This window comes from Passer montanus, unplaced genomic scaffold, assembly GCF_014805655.1.
Source record: "Passer montanus isolate IOZ18808 unplaced genomic scaffold, ASM1480565v1 scaffold14, whole genome shotgun sequence".
NCBI lineage: Eukaryota > Metazoa > Chordata > Aves > Passeriformes > Passeridae > Passer > Passer montanus.
In genome coordinates this window covers 485,121-500,667 of record NW_024360941.1, presented here as the reverse complement: position 1 = coordinate 500,667, position 15,547 = coordinate 485,121, and the positions used below count along the sequence as shown (strand labels likewise).

The 15,547-nt window shown below is 50.4% G+C and overlaps 1 protein-coding gene across 2 annotated transcripts; it reads left to right on the top strand.

Annotated features, from left to right (window-relative positions):
• Positions 1–2,055: 2,055 nt before the first annotated feature.
• Positions 2,056–8,219, top strand: PPP1R3B (protein phosphatase 1 regulatory subunit 3B). 2 transcript variants are annotated; one of them, XM_039700256.1, is made up of 2 exons: positions 2,056–2,084; positions 4,806–8,219. In XM_039700256.1, the coding sequence occupies exons 1-2, from the start codon at positions 2,071–2,073 to the stop codon at positions 5,695–5,697; spliced, it is 906 nt and encodes a 301-aa protein (XP_039556190.1). In that variant the 5' UTR covers positions 2,056–2,070; the 3' UTR covers positions 5,698–8,219. The 2 variants fall into 2 exon arrangements, with proteins under 2 accessions (XP_039556190.1, XP_039556191.1); XM_039700257.1 differs by lacking the exon at positions 2,056–2,084 and adding an exon at positions 2,413–2,535.
• Positions 8,220–15,547: the final 7,328 nt, after the last annotated feature.

Sequence of the window (15,547 nt, the reverse complement as noted above, 5' to 3'; positions counted from 1 at the left end):
TATCTGTCTCCTGGGGAAATCTGAACATGGGTCCCTTCATCCCTGCTGTAAACCCTGTCATTAAGTAACACATGCTAAAATCCCAGCATACCCTCAGCACATGAAACATTACTGTAAATCTGCAAAACTCCTGCAATGGGTACATCTTTCAGCTCTCTCTCCCCAGCTTTAAATGCTACCATTGGTTTTATAAAAAAAGAATTTATGAACCTAAAATCATGTTTTTTTTCCCTTTTGCCTTGCAGAGTAGTAAGTTTTTTAAATGGCAGCTTACAGCAGGAAGTCTCCAGCTTTAACAATAGCTGTCTGTGTTTCCACAAGTTAATGGAAAACAAATGTTGACATTTCAGTCCTGCTTTCTGCTTTGTAAGGAAGGTGAGAGAGAGCATTGTTGCAGCTGTCCAGTTAGAGGCCAGATGTGGCACAAAAAGTATCCCCATTGCTAGCATGGGAGAAGGCAAATGCATTTTCCCTACCTTCCATCACGCTTTGCAGCCTCTGCTGCTTTCCCATGGGGGTGGCATTTGTCCACAGAGCCACTCCCCTGACAGGGAGGCCAGCTCCACGCACGCTTTCCAAATTATTGAGGACACTGGGTTCTGTGCTGACATGGACTTGGGAGCAGCCCAAAGGAGCAGAAATGGGAACTGGAGGCGGGAGGACACTTGAGAAGACCCTTTGGCCCAGCTGGCCCTGCAAACCAGTCCATGACAGAGCATCAGCTCACCTGGCAGATGCTTTCAGGATGTTGGAAACACCTTTCCAGCCCTGCACATATGCTGGATAGTGATTCCCATGGAGCCAATCTCTTTGCCAGCCAGGCCCTGTTGCTGTTTTTTCCTCAGGGTCGGAAGCCACCTCTACAAAAAAAGAGGGTTTTTTTTTCCCACTGCACATGGTAAATATTGTCTGGAAAGCAGATTTTTGAGTATCCTTGGGAAATTTCTACCCAGGGCCAGCACAGCTCTGGCGCTGTGGCCACAAGAGAGGAGTGTGAGAGCCACCCTCGTCCCCCCTGGCCCTGAGCAGCCAAGCACCCTGGGCCAGCTCAGGCAGGAGGACTGGTGCCCCAAAAAGGCTTTCCTGCCTCAAGAGCACATTGCCGTGGCTATAGCGGCTTACGTGTGGCGCCTGGAAAGCCTGCTCTGCCCTCCTCAGTTCAGGAAGGACACAGGTGCTGGAGAGGGTCCGGAGAAGGGCAGTCGGAGAGGTGATGGGTCTGGAACATCATTTCTTTGGGGAGCAGCTGAGGGAGATGGGGGTGTTTAGTCCGGACAAAAGAAGGCTCAGGGTTCTTTGGGGAGCAGCTGAGGGAGCTGGGGGTGTTTAGTCCGGACAAAAGGAGGCTCAGGGGACATATTAATCACTGTCTACAGGTACCTGAAAGGAGCTTCTTCCGGACAAAAGAAGGCTCAGGGGACATATTAATCACTGTCTACAGGTACCTGAAAGGAGCTTCTTCTCCCAGGTACCCCGTGACAGGGCAAGAGCACATCGTCTTGAGCTGCAGCAAGAGGTTTAGGTTGGACATTAGAAGGAATTTCTTCACAAAAAAAAGTGGTTAGACATTGGAATGGGCTGCCCAGGGATTTGGTGGAGCCACCCTCCCTAAGGTGTTTAAAGGAAAGACTGGAGCTGGCATTTAGTGCTATAGTTTAGTTGACATTGTGGTGTTCGGTCATAGGTTGGACTCAGTCATCTCAGAGGTCTTTTCCAGCCAAACTGATTCCGTGATTCCGGACACGCAGGGACAGCAACCGACGGACAGCGAGGGCATGGGGGCAGCCGACGCCGGACACATAGATTGTCAGCTTTGCCACTTGAGCCTGCCGTGCCGCGGGGCAGTGCGGGGCTGCTCGGCGGGCTCCCCTCACACGGCGGCCCCGCCGCTGCCCACGGCGCTCCCTGACGGGCGGGCCGCGCCCACCGCTCCGGGCCCGCCCCCTCGCGTGCCGGGCGCCCGCGCTCCGAGCGCGCTGATTGGCTGTCGCCCAGCGGGGCGGGGCCGGGCGCGCTTAAGAGGCCGGCGCGGGGAGGCGCGGTGTGAGGCGGTGCTGCCGGACCGGCCCCATGCACTGCACCAGGTACGGGCGCGCCGCCCGCCGCGACCCCGGCGCTGGCACCGCTCCTCCCCCGCTCTGCCTTCCCCGCCTGCTCCGCTCCGCAGCCTCCTCGTGTGTGCGGCAGCGGCTCTGGCGCTCCCTGCCGCAGCGGTGCTGTTCCTGGGGGAAGCCGGGATGGTGCGGCTCGGCTCCTGCAGCCGCCCGGCTGAGCCGGCAGCGGCGGCCCCGGGGCTGCCCCTCCGCGGGGCTCTGCCGCCGCTCCGGGCGGCGCGGCTTGGCTGCTGTGGCGGGGGGCGCGGGCTGCAGCGGCGGGCCCCCCCGGGCAGGCGCCTGTGGGAAGCGGGTCGGGAGGAGGAGGAGGGGGCGCGGAGCGAAGCTTGGCTCGGCAGGGGCTGCACGGCCAGCCCTGCGCCTGGGGCACCTGTCCGCAGGCAGCGGAGCCGAGGCCGCCGAAGGGTTCCGTAAGGGAGGTGGTGTAAGTAGTTCCTTGGCTCTGGCTTAAATCTCCGTCGTAGAGAAGGGAGGAATGAGCGGTGACAGACACTCCTCTCTGGTGAAGCTACCGGGAGGAGTCCGAGGGCAGAGTCAGGTTTGCTCTCCTTTTGAGAGGCAACAGAAAGGAGCTGGCTCCTGGGCCTGCATGGGGCTCCCTGCCTTGCACTTTGTGCTTCCTGGAGCTTTATTTCCTGAATGAGCTCTCAGAACTATATTCCTGCTCCCACCTCCAAAGGATCTGGAGTTCAAGACAGCCCTCCTCAGCCCCAGAGTGGAAACCTGCCTCTGGCTGAGAGCTGGGCATCAGCAGACTGTCCAATGCAGAAAAAGTTGTCTGGGATATCAAATGAACTGGCAGCTCATAAAAGCACAGGGCTCATGCTCATAGTTGGTTATGAAAGACTCTTGCTATAGTTTTTAGCTTGGAATAAAGCTCCAAGTTATGCAGCTGGGCATTTTATGCCTCTTCATTCTAAAACTGTGAATAACCAAGGCTTCCTAAGAAACCTGGCTTCTCAGAAGTTACAGGAATTCAGCTGAATAAATTTTCCTGGGAAAAGATGCAATGCAGATGAAACTGGCCCAAGTAAGAGAAGAAGCACTGGAAGCTGCATTAATTTAAAGGAGGAAATGACCTATATAAAGTGTGTACTAATACAAACTTGGCCAAACCAGGTAGAGATGAGCAGAGTAGTGTTAGCAGACAGGTGGATCTGAGTTTTGTGCTGCTGAATGGAGGCACTGCAGAAGGAGTTGGCTGGTGGGTGTGTTGGGATGCAAGCCTTGGCACATGTGCTCTGAATAAACAGATACCCTTGCGGAGTGGATGCTGTGAAAGCCTGCTCAGAGCTGCCCTGTTGGTGTTGCAGGGTGGGGAGTTGAAGCACTGAATTGGAGAGTGTGGCTCTGGCTTTTTCTTGGCACGGGAGCAGCAATCAAGTACTAGAGCTGGCTGTGCATGGCTTTAGCAGCTGAACTCTGCTGCATCACAAGGCCAGTGGTCATTGCTACTGCTGCTGCCTCATTCTTCTCTGTGTGGTGGGAGCAGCTTTCGAGCCTGGCCTGCTGCCAAGCTGGATTTTTATTAAGGGAATACTCTGTGTTTAAAGTCAGCTACAATGCAGTTGACTTAAGGGGGATGTGTGTGACAAATCCATCCAGCAGTTTAGCCAGAGCCAGGCCAAAGAGAGTCTGCCAAAAGCATCCATTGGAACGTCAGTGTAAGGGCAGGAGTGATGGGAGCTGCCTGGCTGCAGAGGCATCTCCAGGGATGTTCTGGCAAAGTGCCCTTCAGAGAGATGGTGCTGCATCCCTGGAGGAGGTGGCTGGGTGCTGGAGGGGAGGTTGTAGTGGAGGGGCACGTTGCCTATGCCTTTGGGAGAAGGACTTGCTTCCAAAGCCTCAGTGAACCTCAATAGGTGAGTTGTGTTTGGCAGAGCCCTGTGGCTGTATGGATGTTTTCCAGGGGCTCAGCACAAACCCCGTGGAGACTTGAGGTGCAGACTCCATGCTGGAGGTAAAACTGGCTGATGTGCCTTCTGAGCTGATTTTAAAATGCAGTAGAGGGAAGAAAGCTCCGGAGCAGTGTTGGCTAAGCCTGTGCCCTGCTGCTGTGTCAGACTGTTGCCATCTTTGCAATACTGCTTGGAGACACTTTGGATGGAGCAGTTCTGGGGGACAGTGATGAGCAAAGTGGGTAGCTCAACTGAATGAGTGCTTTTTGGCTGCCATCTGGGGTTTTATGGGAGGTGAAGTCAGTTGTGTACTGCAGCTTGTGACAAACTGAGTTCCTACTCCTACAAAAGCTTGTGAAGCCCTGGGGAGAATCTCTTCTGGAGGGAGGAAAGCACAGCAGGAATATTGCTTTACATAGCACTGAAATTTGATAATCTGGGGGTTTTGTGAGCATTGGTAGGACTGAGCCATGGGCTTTGCTTTGGGTTGCAAATGCTCTGGAGCCTGCTATTGCTAGCCTAGTAGGACAGTGCCTGTGTGTGTACCTTCAAAGGGCAACTCTGTCCCTGCAGCAGTTGGAAGAGCTGTTCAAGGGCACAGCAGGTTCTGGTCCTGCCACTTCTGTAGTGTGTTTCTCACAGTGTCTGTAAATCACACCATGCAGGTACCTGCCTTTAATTAAGAAGCAAGCTTATTTGGGATGGCTGGGGGGAAGTGATATATCAACTGCCTGACAAAATTTGTATTAAAGTGCCTTTCTGGCATCAACTGACCCTTCTTCTCACCTTCCAGAGTATTAGACTATTTCCCTCACAAGCAAGCAATGGCTGTGGACGTGGCGATGCAGCTGTACCTGTGCTCCTCACCCTTGCCAAGGGAGAAGTGTGCCTGCAAAATTGCTCCGAAGCCAAGCAAGCCACTGCGGCCCTGCATCCAGCTGAGCAGCAAGGCTGCTCTGAATGGCCCAGAAGAGGCAGCAAACTCCTTCCCACACAGCAAGGCAAAGAAGAGGGTGTCGTTTGCGGATAGCAGAGGCTTCGCCCTGACTATGGTGAAGGTGTTCTCAGAGTTTGAAGATCCGCTCGATATTCCTTTCAACATCACAGAGCTGATAGACAACATCGTGGGTCTGACAACAGTGGAGAAGGACAGCTTTGTCCTGGATTTTGTTCAGCCCTCTGCAGACTATCTGGACTTCAGGAACCGCCTCCAGACGGACTGTGTCTGCCTGGAAAACTGTATGCTAAAGGAGAAATCTATTGTGGGAACAGTGAAGGTGAAGAACCTCGCTTTTGAAAAGGCGGTGAAGATCCGGATGACGTTTGACACGTGGAAGAGCTTTGTAGATCACCCGTGCCAGTATGTCAAGGATACCTACGGAGGGTCGGATCAGGACACGTTTTCCTTTGACATCAGCTTGCCTGAGGGGATTCAATCACACGAAAGAGTTGAGTTTGCCATTTCCTTTGAGTGCAACGGGAAGGTACACTGGGACAACAACAGGGGCACAAATTACAGGATCATACGGTCAGAACTGAAGTCTGCCCAGGAAGCTGCCCGTCCCCCGCAGGCTCCTGACTTTGGCAGTGCATTCGACCGGTTTGGGAGCCCTCGGTGCTCCTATGGCCTCTTTCCTGAGTGGCCCAGTTACTCAGGCTACGAGAAGCTCGGGCCCTACTATTGACCCAAGGACAAAGGCCAGGCTGACTAACTGTTGCTGGTGTGTCTGCAGGCCTTGGGGCTGGTCTGAACACAGGTGTATGAACAGGTGGAAGAAGTATGGCTCTGTGTAGCTTAGCATAAGCCTCCCAGCAAAACCAGATGTGCAGTGCTCTGTTGGCAGGGGGCTTATAGTCAGACAAGCAAATCTGGCTCTCCAGATGATCAGAGGACCAAGGACTGTTCATATCTCTTCAGTGCTTCTTCTTCCTCTTCACTAAAGATGCCAGTGTCCAGGGAAACACTACAGTGCTTATATTGCCTGTCCAAGCTGTGTAGTGGTGGCTGCTTTGTATTGCCTGCCTAGTATTAAAAGGCTCTTTCAAAATATTTCCTAGTATTACATTGTTAGTGGGCTCTACTACAGCTGCAGGGTTCTCCTTGCAAAGCCAGCCTGTGCCTGTCAGGAAATAGTGTGGTTGGGAATGGAGTCCTCTCTTTGCACATATCCTTGTAGTGAGGCCCTTCCTACTGGAGGCAGAAAGCAAGTTTTGGAAGTGAAAATGCAATGTGATGACAGGAAGTGTGGCCCTGCAGCCTGCCGTATTAGGAGATGTGGGAGAGGATCTGATATGCTTAGTCACTGGTTGTTATATCAGATGATCTTGAAAATCTCTCATACCATTGGTGTTACCAAAAATAGAGATTAGCTGGAGCTGTGTGGTGCTTGTAACACAGCTGTGGGTTGACATCCTTGACTGCCTTCTTCAAAATATTCCTGTTTGTTTAATCACAAGTGATCAATGATGCTTTTTCCCCTTGATGGACATCTGAAGTTGGCTGTGCTGGACCCTGAAAATGCATTTCATCCTCCTGTGGACCGTAAACCAGAGTTTTGTCCAGCTGGGGCCCAGGGTCCTGTGCAGGAGACTCTGCTCAGGTGTTACAGGAGCCAAACACAAAGAGACCCCATGGCTGTCTATGCAGTGTCCTGTGCAGGAAGGTGACTGTTGTGTACCTGCTGTGTGGTGGAAGTGCCTCGACTGAGAAAGGGGTGGTATGTGCAATCCCAGCAAAGCTTTGGGATGAGCAGGCTTTGGAACTGATGTTGCTTTTAAGATCTGGTAATGGTTTGTTACCCTGTGCCATGGATTGCTTGGCAGATAAAGGCACAGCACTGCTCATGTGTCAGGGTGCTGTGGCTGTCCTGGATGAGCGTGCTGGCCTTCCCTCTCTGCTGAAGCAGTGTCTGCCAGTCTGGCCTGCAAATGCCCAGGCTTTGCATTGCTGGCTGTAAAAAGTGGCTCACCCCACCTATGCAAAGAACTAGCCATGAGGAGGGTGAGATGTGGGGTTATCCTGACAGCACCCTGCATGTGGGACAGATCACAGATGTGAGCCAGCCCTGTGATTAAAGGGGTGGCTTGGCTTCTGGATGTGTGCTGGGCTGGTGAGCCGGCAGTGCCAAACAGCCTCACAGAGCTTCTTGGGTGCTAACCCAGCAGGATAACTTAATCCCTCAGCTCAAAGACAGAGGGCTGAACAGTCTGTAGAAATAGAGGTCAAGGGAATGCTACTTTTTCTCGTGCATAAGCTTTACATAATTTTGGGTGCCTCTAGTAGCCTGTGGATGTGCTGGAGAGAAGCAACAGGCTAGACTACTTAACTTCGTTAACATAGCTTTTAATTCTGGAGACTACTGTACAAATAATTAGAAGCTGTTTTACCCTAACCTAGAAGGGATACAGGGATCACTGTTGGATATCAAAAGGGACAGGAGCTTGCAGGAAGAATAGCTGGCCTTCAACTGCTGCTTTTTCAAAATACAGAATCAGTTTGTGTCTTCAGTGTGCCTGATCACTTAGTCGAGGTGGTGAATCTCCTTGCTAGCCCAGAACACATCAGGTTTGGTTCCTCTGTTCAAGCAGCTTCCCAAGTCAGCCCTGAGAGCCTGCATCTGATCTGGGGGGGGACTGTTGCCTAGCTTGGCTTGGTTTTAAACTTAAGGCAAGTTTGTGTGACACTGATGCTTTTTATTTATTTAGTGTATGGTGTTGATGTTGTAAGACACTTGACTGTAGAAAAGTCATGTTCTCCTGGCACCTTCTTGTGCCTGTGGAGAACTATTTGTGAGCCAGAACAAGGCATGTAGGTCTGGGGTGCTGTGGATGGTGGTGTCTCCTTATGGGCTTGTTTTCAGGCTGTGCCTTGGGTGTGCTTAGAGAGGAACATGGAAGATAAGCTAGAAGAGCAGTGCCATAAGTAAAAGCTAGGTTGGGAACTGACTATTTGATCAATAGCAGTTTAAAAATACTACTTGTGGCCTTTCCCCTTTTCCCTTTTTCCATTGCCAATGTGAACATAGAAGTGAGGGGGTTGCTCTCCTTGCTCTATGCCTGGAAGTGCCTTGTAGGATGTTTTGCATGTTTGTTTTTAAAAGATATTTTTGTACACAACATTCAAGTGGAAAATGCACTTTATAATTGCCATGTAATGACTCTTTTAAAAATATGGCTGTTTTTATCTGATTGTTAAAATAAAGGTGGAACAAAATGTTGGCTGTGTATCTTATTTAAGCACCCATGGGGCTGGGGAGGCAATTTGGACATGGGTCCAGCTTCCTGCAAGTGGCCACTGGCAGGGAGGAGCACACATCCACCCTGAATTCTGCTGCCTGAAAGAGGAAAGAGCTGCCTGTTCCTGCTGCCTTGCTGCCAACACAAATGCTTCCATTGCCTCTGCAGCCCTCGGCTGAGAGGAGCTCTGACCCTTTGCTCTGCTCCTAGGGTTCCCCACTAATCACTGTGTTCCCCAAGTGCTCTTCACTCTTCCCCTGCTCGCAGTGCCAGCAACAGCCTTTTCGGGTTTCTCTGCTTTTGTTTTGTGTGAATCTGTTCTCCCCTTTCTCCCCTTCCCCCACCTCGGCTTGCCCTGGGATCAGTGCTTTATTCTGTCTGTGCTGGGCTGTGATGGATGCTGGGAGAGGTGTTACAGAAGAGGGGGGGCAGGTTCTTTTCTAATACCAGCATCAAGTGAAAGTTAGACCCTTCCTTATGGCCAAGTCATTGTCCCTGTTGTCACTACAATAAGAAGCACTAGGAGGGAACATGCCCCTTTGCAGAAAGGAAACAGCTGGTGTAAATGCCAGCCAGGGCCCGTTTTGGCATTTGACCTGGCTTTGCCCACAAAGATTGAGCCTCGGTGATGCTCTGAAGGTGTTGTGTTTCAATCGGCAACTGAGCTGGGTGGGATTTGCTGCTTACAGATAAAGTAGGATGGAAAGCTCTGGGGGAAGGGGAGGGAGATGTGTTTGTCTTGGTGTGTGTGCTGGTTTGAGCAGCTCTAGGCAGTGCTTCCCATCTTAGTGCAGAGCCTTGCAGAGAGTGAGCTTGGCCTTTGCTCTGTACAGGGATAAAACCGAGCACCTTCTGACTGTGGCTCTTTCCAAGTCTCTTGCTGTGATAAGATTACTTTTTTAACCACTGCAGTTCTTTTAATCAAACCTACAACACAGGGCTCTTTTAAAAGGTAATTGGATTGTTTTTCTAGCTGCATAAAAGAAAAGGAAAAAAAAAAAACAAAATTAAAAGGTATTTGTGTCCTTTATAAGGTGCTTGGGATGGCTTGGCCAGAGCTGTTTTCACATCTGAATGCTGGCCCAAGCTCATGAATGAGAGAACTGCAGCCAGACATTTCCTGTAACAGCTTTGTGGCTGAAAACCCCATCTGAGGACATGAGGGAAGTCCAAGCCATCTAGGGTAGCTGAGGCAATGGTGCAGCATTAGAAGGGCCAAGAGAGCTCAGCTCTGGGGTTTCTCCCTAATTCCCAGGTGTTATATGCTAGATGACACAGACAGTGTAGTTGCTGCGTTTATAAAGCCCTTGGTGGCAGGTGTGGTTGTGTACTTGCTGGTTAATATACAAAGATTTCTTAGAATGCTCATGCCATTGCACCCCTTCCCCCAACCACTTTTCTCTCTGTATCCTGAGGGATTTTAATGCCACCTCTGGGTAGAGATAACTAAGCTGCAGTATCTTGTTGATCTTGGATGTGTTTGGAGGTTCAGGTTTCCAAAGTTTGTGTTCCAGGGACAGTTTGGTTAAGGAGAGGAGGGCAAATATTCCCCTGCTCTAGTTTGGTTAAGGAGAGAAGGAGAGGAGGGCAAATATTCCCCTGCTCCACACCCACCTCCCACTGACTGGGGGATGCTGTCTTACAGCAACCTCTGGAGCACACTGGATTGCAGGTCCTGGGTACAGTGACAAAGGCAGGATGTAGGCTCCCTGCACCTGCATCCTGCCAGAGCAGAGTCCCACATGTTGTGTAAATGCCAATTATGAGCACCCCACACTCTTGCTTCAGATGTTTGCCAGGGGGACCCATGTGGGGATGCTCTGGGGAAAAACTGCCCAGAATGAGATCATATGCGGAGGGACGTGTCTCTTCCAAACCATGGGAGTGTAAATGTGTCCAGGCAGTACTTTGCTGCTGGACCAAACTTTTCCTTCATTTTAAATGTAGCTCTTAGAGGCACTTGCAGTGGAGAGTGACCTGTGGAAGACATGTCTGCCTTGCAACCGAAGGGCAGCGTAAGAGGGGAGGAAACTAGAGCATGTCATTTCCCAGCTGCAGTCAGCTGTTCTTCAGTTTTCTCTCCACAAAGCAGCAACAAATGAGCCTCTCTAAGAGACTGGGTCTTTGGGGGAAGGTCTCTTGACCACAAGGCAAGGGATAAACGGAATCAGCATGTTTCAGCATGTCCCATGGATTTCCCTGCTGCTTTGTAGTGTCTCCCTTGCTCGGGCACTGCCCTTTTCTCTCTTACACACCCTGATGCTGTTTCCAGTGTCACCATCACCAGACTGAAGCATCAGCTTGATTTCACAATGTCTTCCACAAGCCTGTGTGTGGTCACAGGGGGCAGGAAGGGCACTTGTGTGTAGTGGGAGGAGGCTGTGCTGAGGACACAGCTCTCAGCAGCGCCAAGAGCACCCTGTACCCCTGGGAACAGCACAGAGCTTTGCCAAAAAGCCAGCACCATGGGGCTGGGTTGTGATGCTCCCAAACTCCCCTGGTGTTTCCACAGACGTGTTCCTACTGGGCAGTTCAGCTGGCTCTAAACTATTGCAATAAACCATATTTATGTCCTTGGGGTTTTTTTGATGGAACTAAGCTTCAAACTGGCTGCTCTGGCCCAGCAAGGTTCTGCTGCTCTGCAGCCAGAGAAGCTGCCTAGCCTGTCTTTATCCTCCCCCTTGGAGGGGTACCCTGCCAAACAGTTAGCTGTCTTTAAAGACTGGTTATTGACATTTACACAAGGCTTAGAGAAAGAAAAAGGGTGTCTTTGTGCAAAAATAACTGCAACTGGCCTGTTCCTTTGGCACAGATAAGTCAGGCCAGTCACCAGTTTAAGTACTTTGGCTCCTGGAATGGGATTTGGGCAAGCCCTTCCAGCCCGTGCAATAGTCACGGATCTCTCCTCTGCTCTGATGCTGCTATGCAGTCTCAGGAGGAGGAAAGGCTCCAGCTCCATAACTCAGGAGAAATATGTTTAAAAGGCATAAGAAGAGGGTGAAACATGCATAAATGCTTTTATAGCTTCCACTATTTCTGGTGTGGGAATCTTGTTGAGACCATGGTGATGTCTTCTACCTAGTGAATCCTTGACAGGCTCAAGTGGGAGGAGGTCTCTGAGATGTCTGCTCCAAGCAAAACCACTCTCACGGCTAACTGTGGTCACTCAAGGTCTCATCCATGGGGATGAACTCAATGATGGAGATGCCACCACGTATCTGTGCCCTATCCCAGGGCTGCACTGCTCTCCTAAGGGAAAAGACATGGTCCTCAGGAATCAAAGGACTCTGCACAGTGTTGTAGTCTTGACAAAACACCTGGTTTCTTCCGGCTCCTGGCCAGATTCAGGACTTATAGATGTGGGGGTACAAGGTAAGCAGCCACAGGACAAAAATATTTTCAGGGCTGGCAAGTTCAATACATGTAGGTTGGAGCAAGGGAGCAGCTGCTCTGTGCATACAGCAAGGTACTTGCCATCCTCCAAGGCATCCTGCAGTAAAAGGTAGAGAGAGCCATGTTCCCAACACAGTTGCTGGAAAACCCTGCTGTCAAGAGTCAAAGGCCTAAATTGACCTACAGCCCACCTTCCAATCTAAGCAAAACAGAGCCCAGTTTCCCTCCCAACACTCAATATTTAGAAATTGGGAACTCATGATCTCCTATACCTGCTTTCCATCATTATGGCCCCTGCCAGAACAAAACTGGAGCGTTATCAGCAGGAGTGTAACTCCTCAGTGTTTGTGTGGTGACACTCCAGTGCTATGGAGACAGCCACTTTCATGGGAAGAAATACAACTGGCCTCTCCAGTCCACTGAGGGTTTTACAGCCATTCCCCTTTCACATGGTGTTCCCCTGGACACCTGGCAGATGTTGCTTCTCCTGCATTTCCCTACTTGCTGTGAGTTATTGGCATCTGAGTGGCCATCAGAAATGCAGTGTTTCTTTACCCATGAGGTTGACAGAACGTGTCCTCGATGGTGTTGCAGGCCAGGCTTCAGGGCAGCTGTAGGTGATGTGGCACCTTCCACCCCTTGTGCCACAGCACACTTGGTCACTGGGCTGGGAGACATTGGAACAGGTCTCCCTCTTGGGCTCAGGACTGTCGCAGTCCAGCTTTATTTTCTCCAAGAAGCTGTCTCTGAGCAGATCAAGTCACAAAAGGAGGCAAGCTAAAAGCAAATAAATCTACCAAACCCTCTGCTTCTGTGGCTTCAGCAGAAGAATTTCACTTCAGAGACCAGAACAATTATCTCTTGAATGCTTTATAGCCATGCAAGCAATCATAGCAGACACACACTAACTTTTAAGCTGGTGGTCAACAAGATCTCTTAGACAACCAATGAATCTACACACAAATCTTTTGATGCTTCTAAATGCCCTGCAATAAGAGCCCAGTGCTGATAAACAGTGAGCCATAAAGCCAGCAGGGATGCACTCCTGGCAGTTCATAGCAGGATGACTGAGCATTTTAGTAATTTTTCCTTTTTTTTTTACAGGACAGCAATGCAGCAGCAAACACAGAAATAATGCCTGATCTGGTAGACATCTACAGGTGAATGATCCAGGCTGCAGGCCCCTCCTGGTGTGGACAAGATGGTCTCACAATGTAGGGCTGGGGACAGGCCCCTCATGCTGGGTTACACAACCTGGCATCAGAAACCCTCACTGTTCTTGCTTTCAGTGTGCTGGAAGGGCTAAATCTATCAAAGCTGCAGCTGGAGACAGCTTGGGAAAATCCTGCATCACATTTGAATGTCTGGGATGAAAAAGTGCCAGCATGCTTGCACATCATGCCAAGCTGAGCCAGCAGAGGCTCTCAGGTTTCTTCTGTCTTTATACAATTAAGGTCATGCTCAGCATTAAAGCTCTGCTCAGATCCCCAGACTTTGCAGTTGCACGGCCACACTGGAGAAGGCACAGCTCCTTTGAACACCTCTAAGCCACCTGTCAACTTGAGCCATGCTTTCCAAGGGGCTGGGAATTGGCTGCAGGTCACTCCTGACCGATCCCGTTGGTCTTCTGTGTCTCAGTGGTCCCTTTGCTGAGTGGAGGCATGCTGGATTCTAGCACAGCACATGCAGTTACTCATCTCTTCTTGCCATCAGCCAGCTCCCTACAGAAAAGCCCCCCAGTGATGACAAGTATCTTCCCCCATCCTGGGTAGATAGAGCAAGGGAGAAAGACAATTAACAAAATGAGAGATTTGCCAGAGTCTGGAAAAAGCGCCCATCTGGCAGGATCTCGCAGCTCCACCCCCAGGGAATCTGCATTTCTGATAATCTGTCTGTTTGAGGGAATACCCTCCTAGCATCAGCCATAAGCAGAGAGACTTGTGAGCCAGTTCTGTACAACTTGGTCTAAATAAGGGTCCTCCCAGCTCTATCTCCAGCCAAACAAAAGCAAAGGCTCTTTTCTTCTGAAAAATACAGGAGGTCATGAGCTAACCTGCAGCTGTATTTTCAGCTCTGATGTTGCTTCTCCGCTCTGCTGCTTGTGTTTGTGCTTGGCTGCTTCCTCCTTTCCAAATTCCAGAGGTGAGTTTGTTTCCTTAACAAAGAATGAGGAAATTTGGATATAGTATTACAGGAAAAGATCAGATGCAGTTTATAGCACCTTGCACCGAAGGAGCATTGAGAACAGCTAGAATCATCAAACTCATCTGAGCTTGAATCAGCAGCCAGATTTTTCAGAGGTGCAGGTGACCCAGTAAGGGAATGGGTGAGCAGTCACCAAGGTGGGTTCCCAGCTGCAGCATAGACCCAAGAACAGAACATTTTGAATCCTGGAGACATCTCCTAACTCAGACTTTTCCACTGATTGGAGAGAACAATCTCTTCTCTGTTTGGCATGGAGCAGCTCTGCAGCCCAGCAGACCAAGCTGTAAACAGAGCCCCAGGGAACCAGACCACTCCAAACTGGTGCAGTTTTTGAACTGTGGGGATGAATCATCCAAATAACTTTCTTCAGGCAATACAGGGAAGAAATGTCACTAACCATGTGAAAATTGAGACCATATGCTTCTAGGATGTTTTTTGAAAGGAGTATCCTTGAGAAAACTACTTGAGTGACTTCAAGGCTGGTTCCCAGGTCAGACCCCAGCAGAGCAGTGCCTCCTCTTCTGGTGCCAGGGACTCTCTCTTGACTGTCGTCATTATTTTCACGGCAGCCAGTATCTATCTTTTTCTGCACCACCTATTGAAAGACTGCAAGTCCTTCAAGGCCAAGACAGTGTTGTTTGTTTGGAAAAAAATGAATGCCAGAAAAAAATAGATGCCTGAGAACTGCCTCTGGCGTCTCCCATCTGTGCATGAAGGCAACTCCTCCACAGCAGCAGCAGCCTCTCCTTCCACTTGGCAGGTGTTGTCTGGACCAGAGCCATAGGTACAGGGTCTATTTTCTGTTGAGCATGCAAAGGAGAGGTGGTTGCCTGGCACAGCCTTGTACTTCAACAGCTGATCTGATAACACGGAGGTGCTGGCCTCTCTTCTCTGTGATCATTCCCTGAAGAAGCAGGGTGATCACTACTTCTTCTTTCCTTGAGGAAGCTGTTGGATATAACCTGGCACCTCAAAGGGTTTTTTTCCATTGTGCAATTAGGAATTTGGGGTTCTTTCACATTCTGAAAGAAGCATTTAGCCCCTCTTGGGAGGCCTGTCCGTGATCATGCAGCTCTCCATGTGCTGTTCATGCAGCCACATGTGCGTGTGCCAGAGCCTCCCCAGTGCTTTGACCTGGTTACCCCACCCTGAACAACCTTGGCTACAGCACCCACATTTCCAAAGGACATGCACCACTGGCTGGGAATCTGGGAGAAGTCAAAGTGAGCCCTAATAAGGCAAGGCAGCTAGTTATTACTAAGCTGCTATTTCTACTGCAAGAAGCCCTGGAGCAGCAAAACTGCTCACTTCATGTATGTTCATTAGCAGCATGGATAAGGGCAGCATTGATTGCAGCCTATAATTAGATCTCTGGGACCTTTTTGGACCGGCTTTCTCTGGCATTGTGCTACTTTGAAAGGACTTCCAGTTTCTTTCTGAATGGTTGGGATGGCATTTCCCTATTCAGCAGATTTGGGACCGTTTCTGTTTTCCCCATTGTGGCTTGCAGAGCGCTCCCAACTTGGTGCCACAAGCCCCACGCCACAGAATTAGCAAAAGCTCCATTGTTTGACCACTCCTGGTCCCTTGAGTTGTAGAGTTGGCCAGACTGCAGCTCTCTTCTTAGAACTGCATGGCCAACCTGCCAGGCAGCCCTCCCTGCTTCGCTTTGCGTGCCAAGATGGAGTTTTGTGAGTGCCT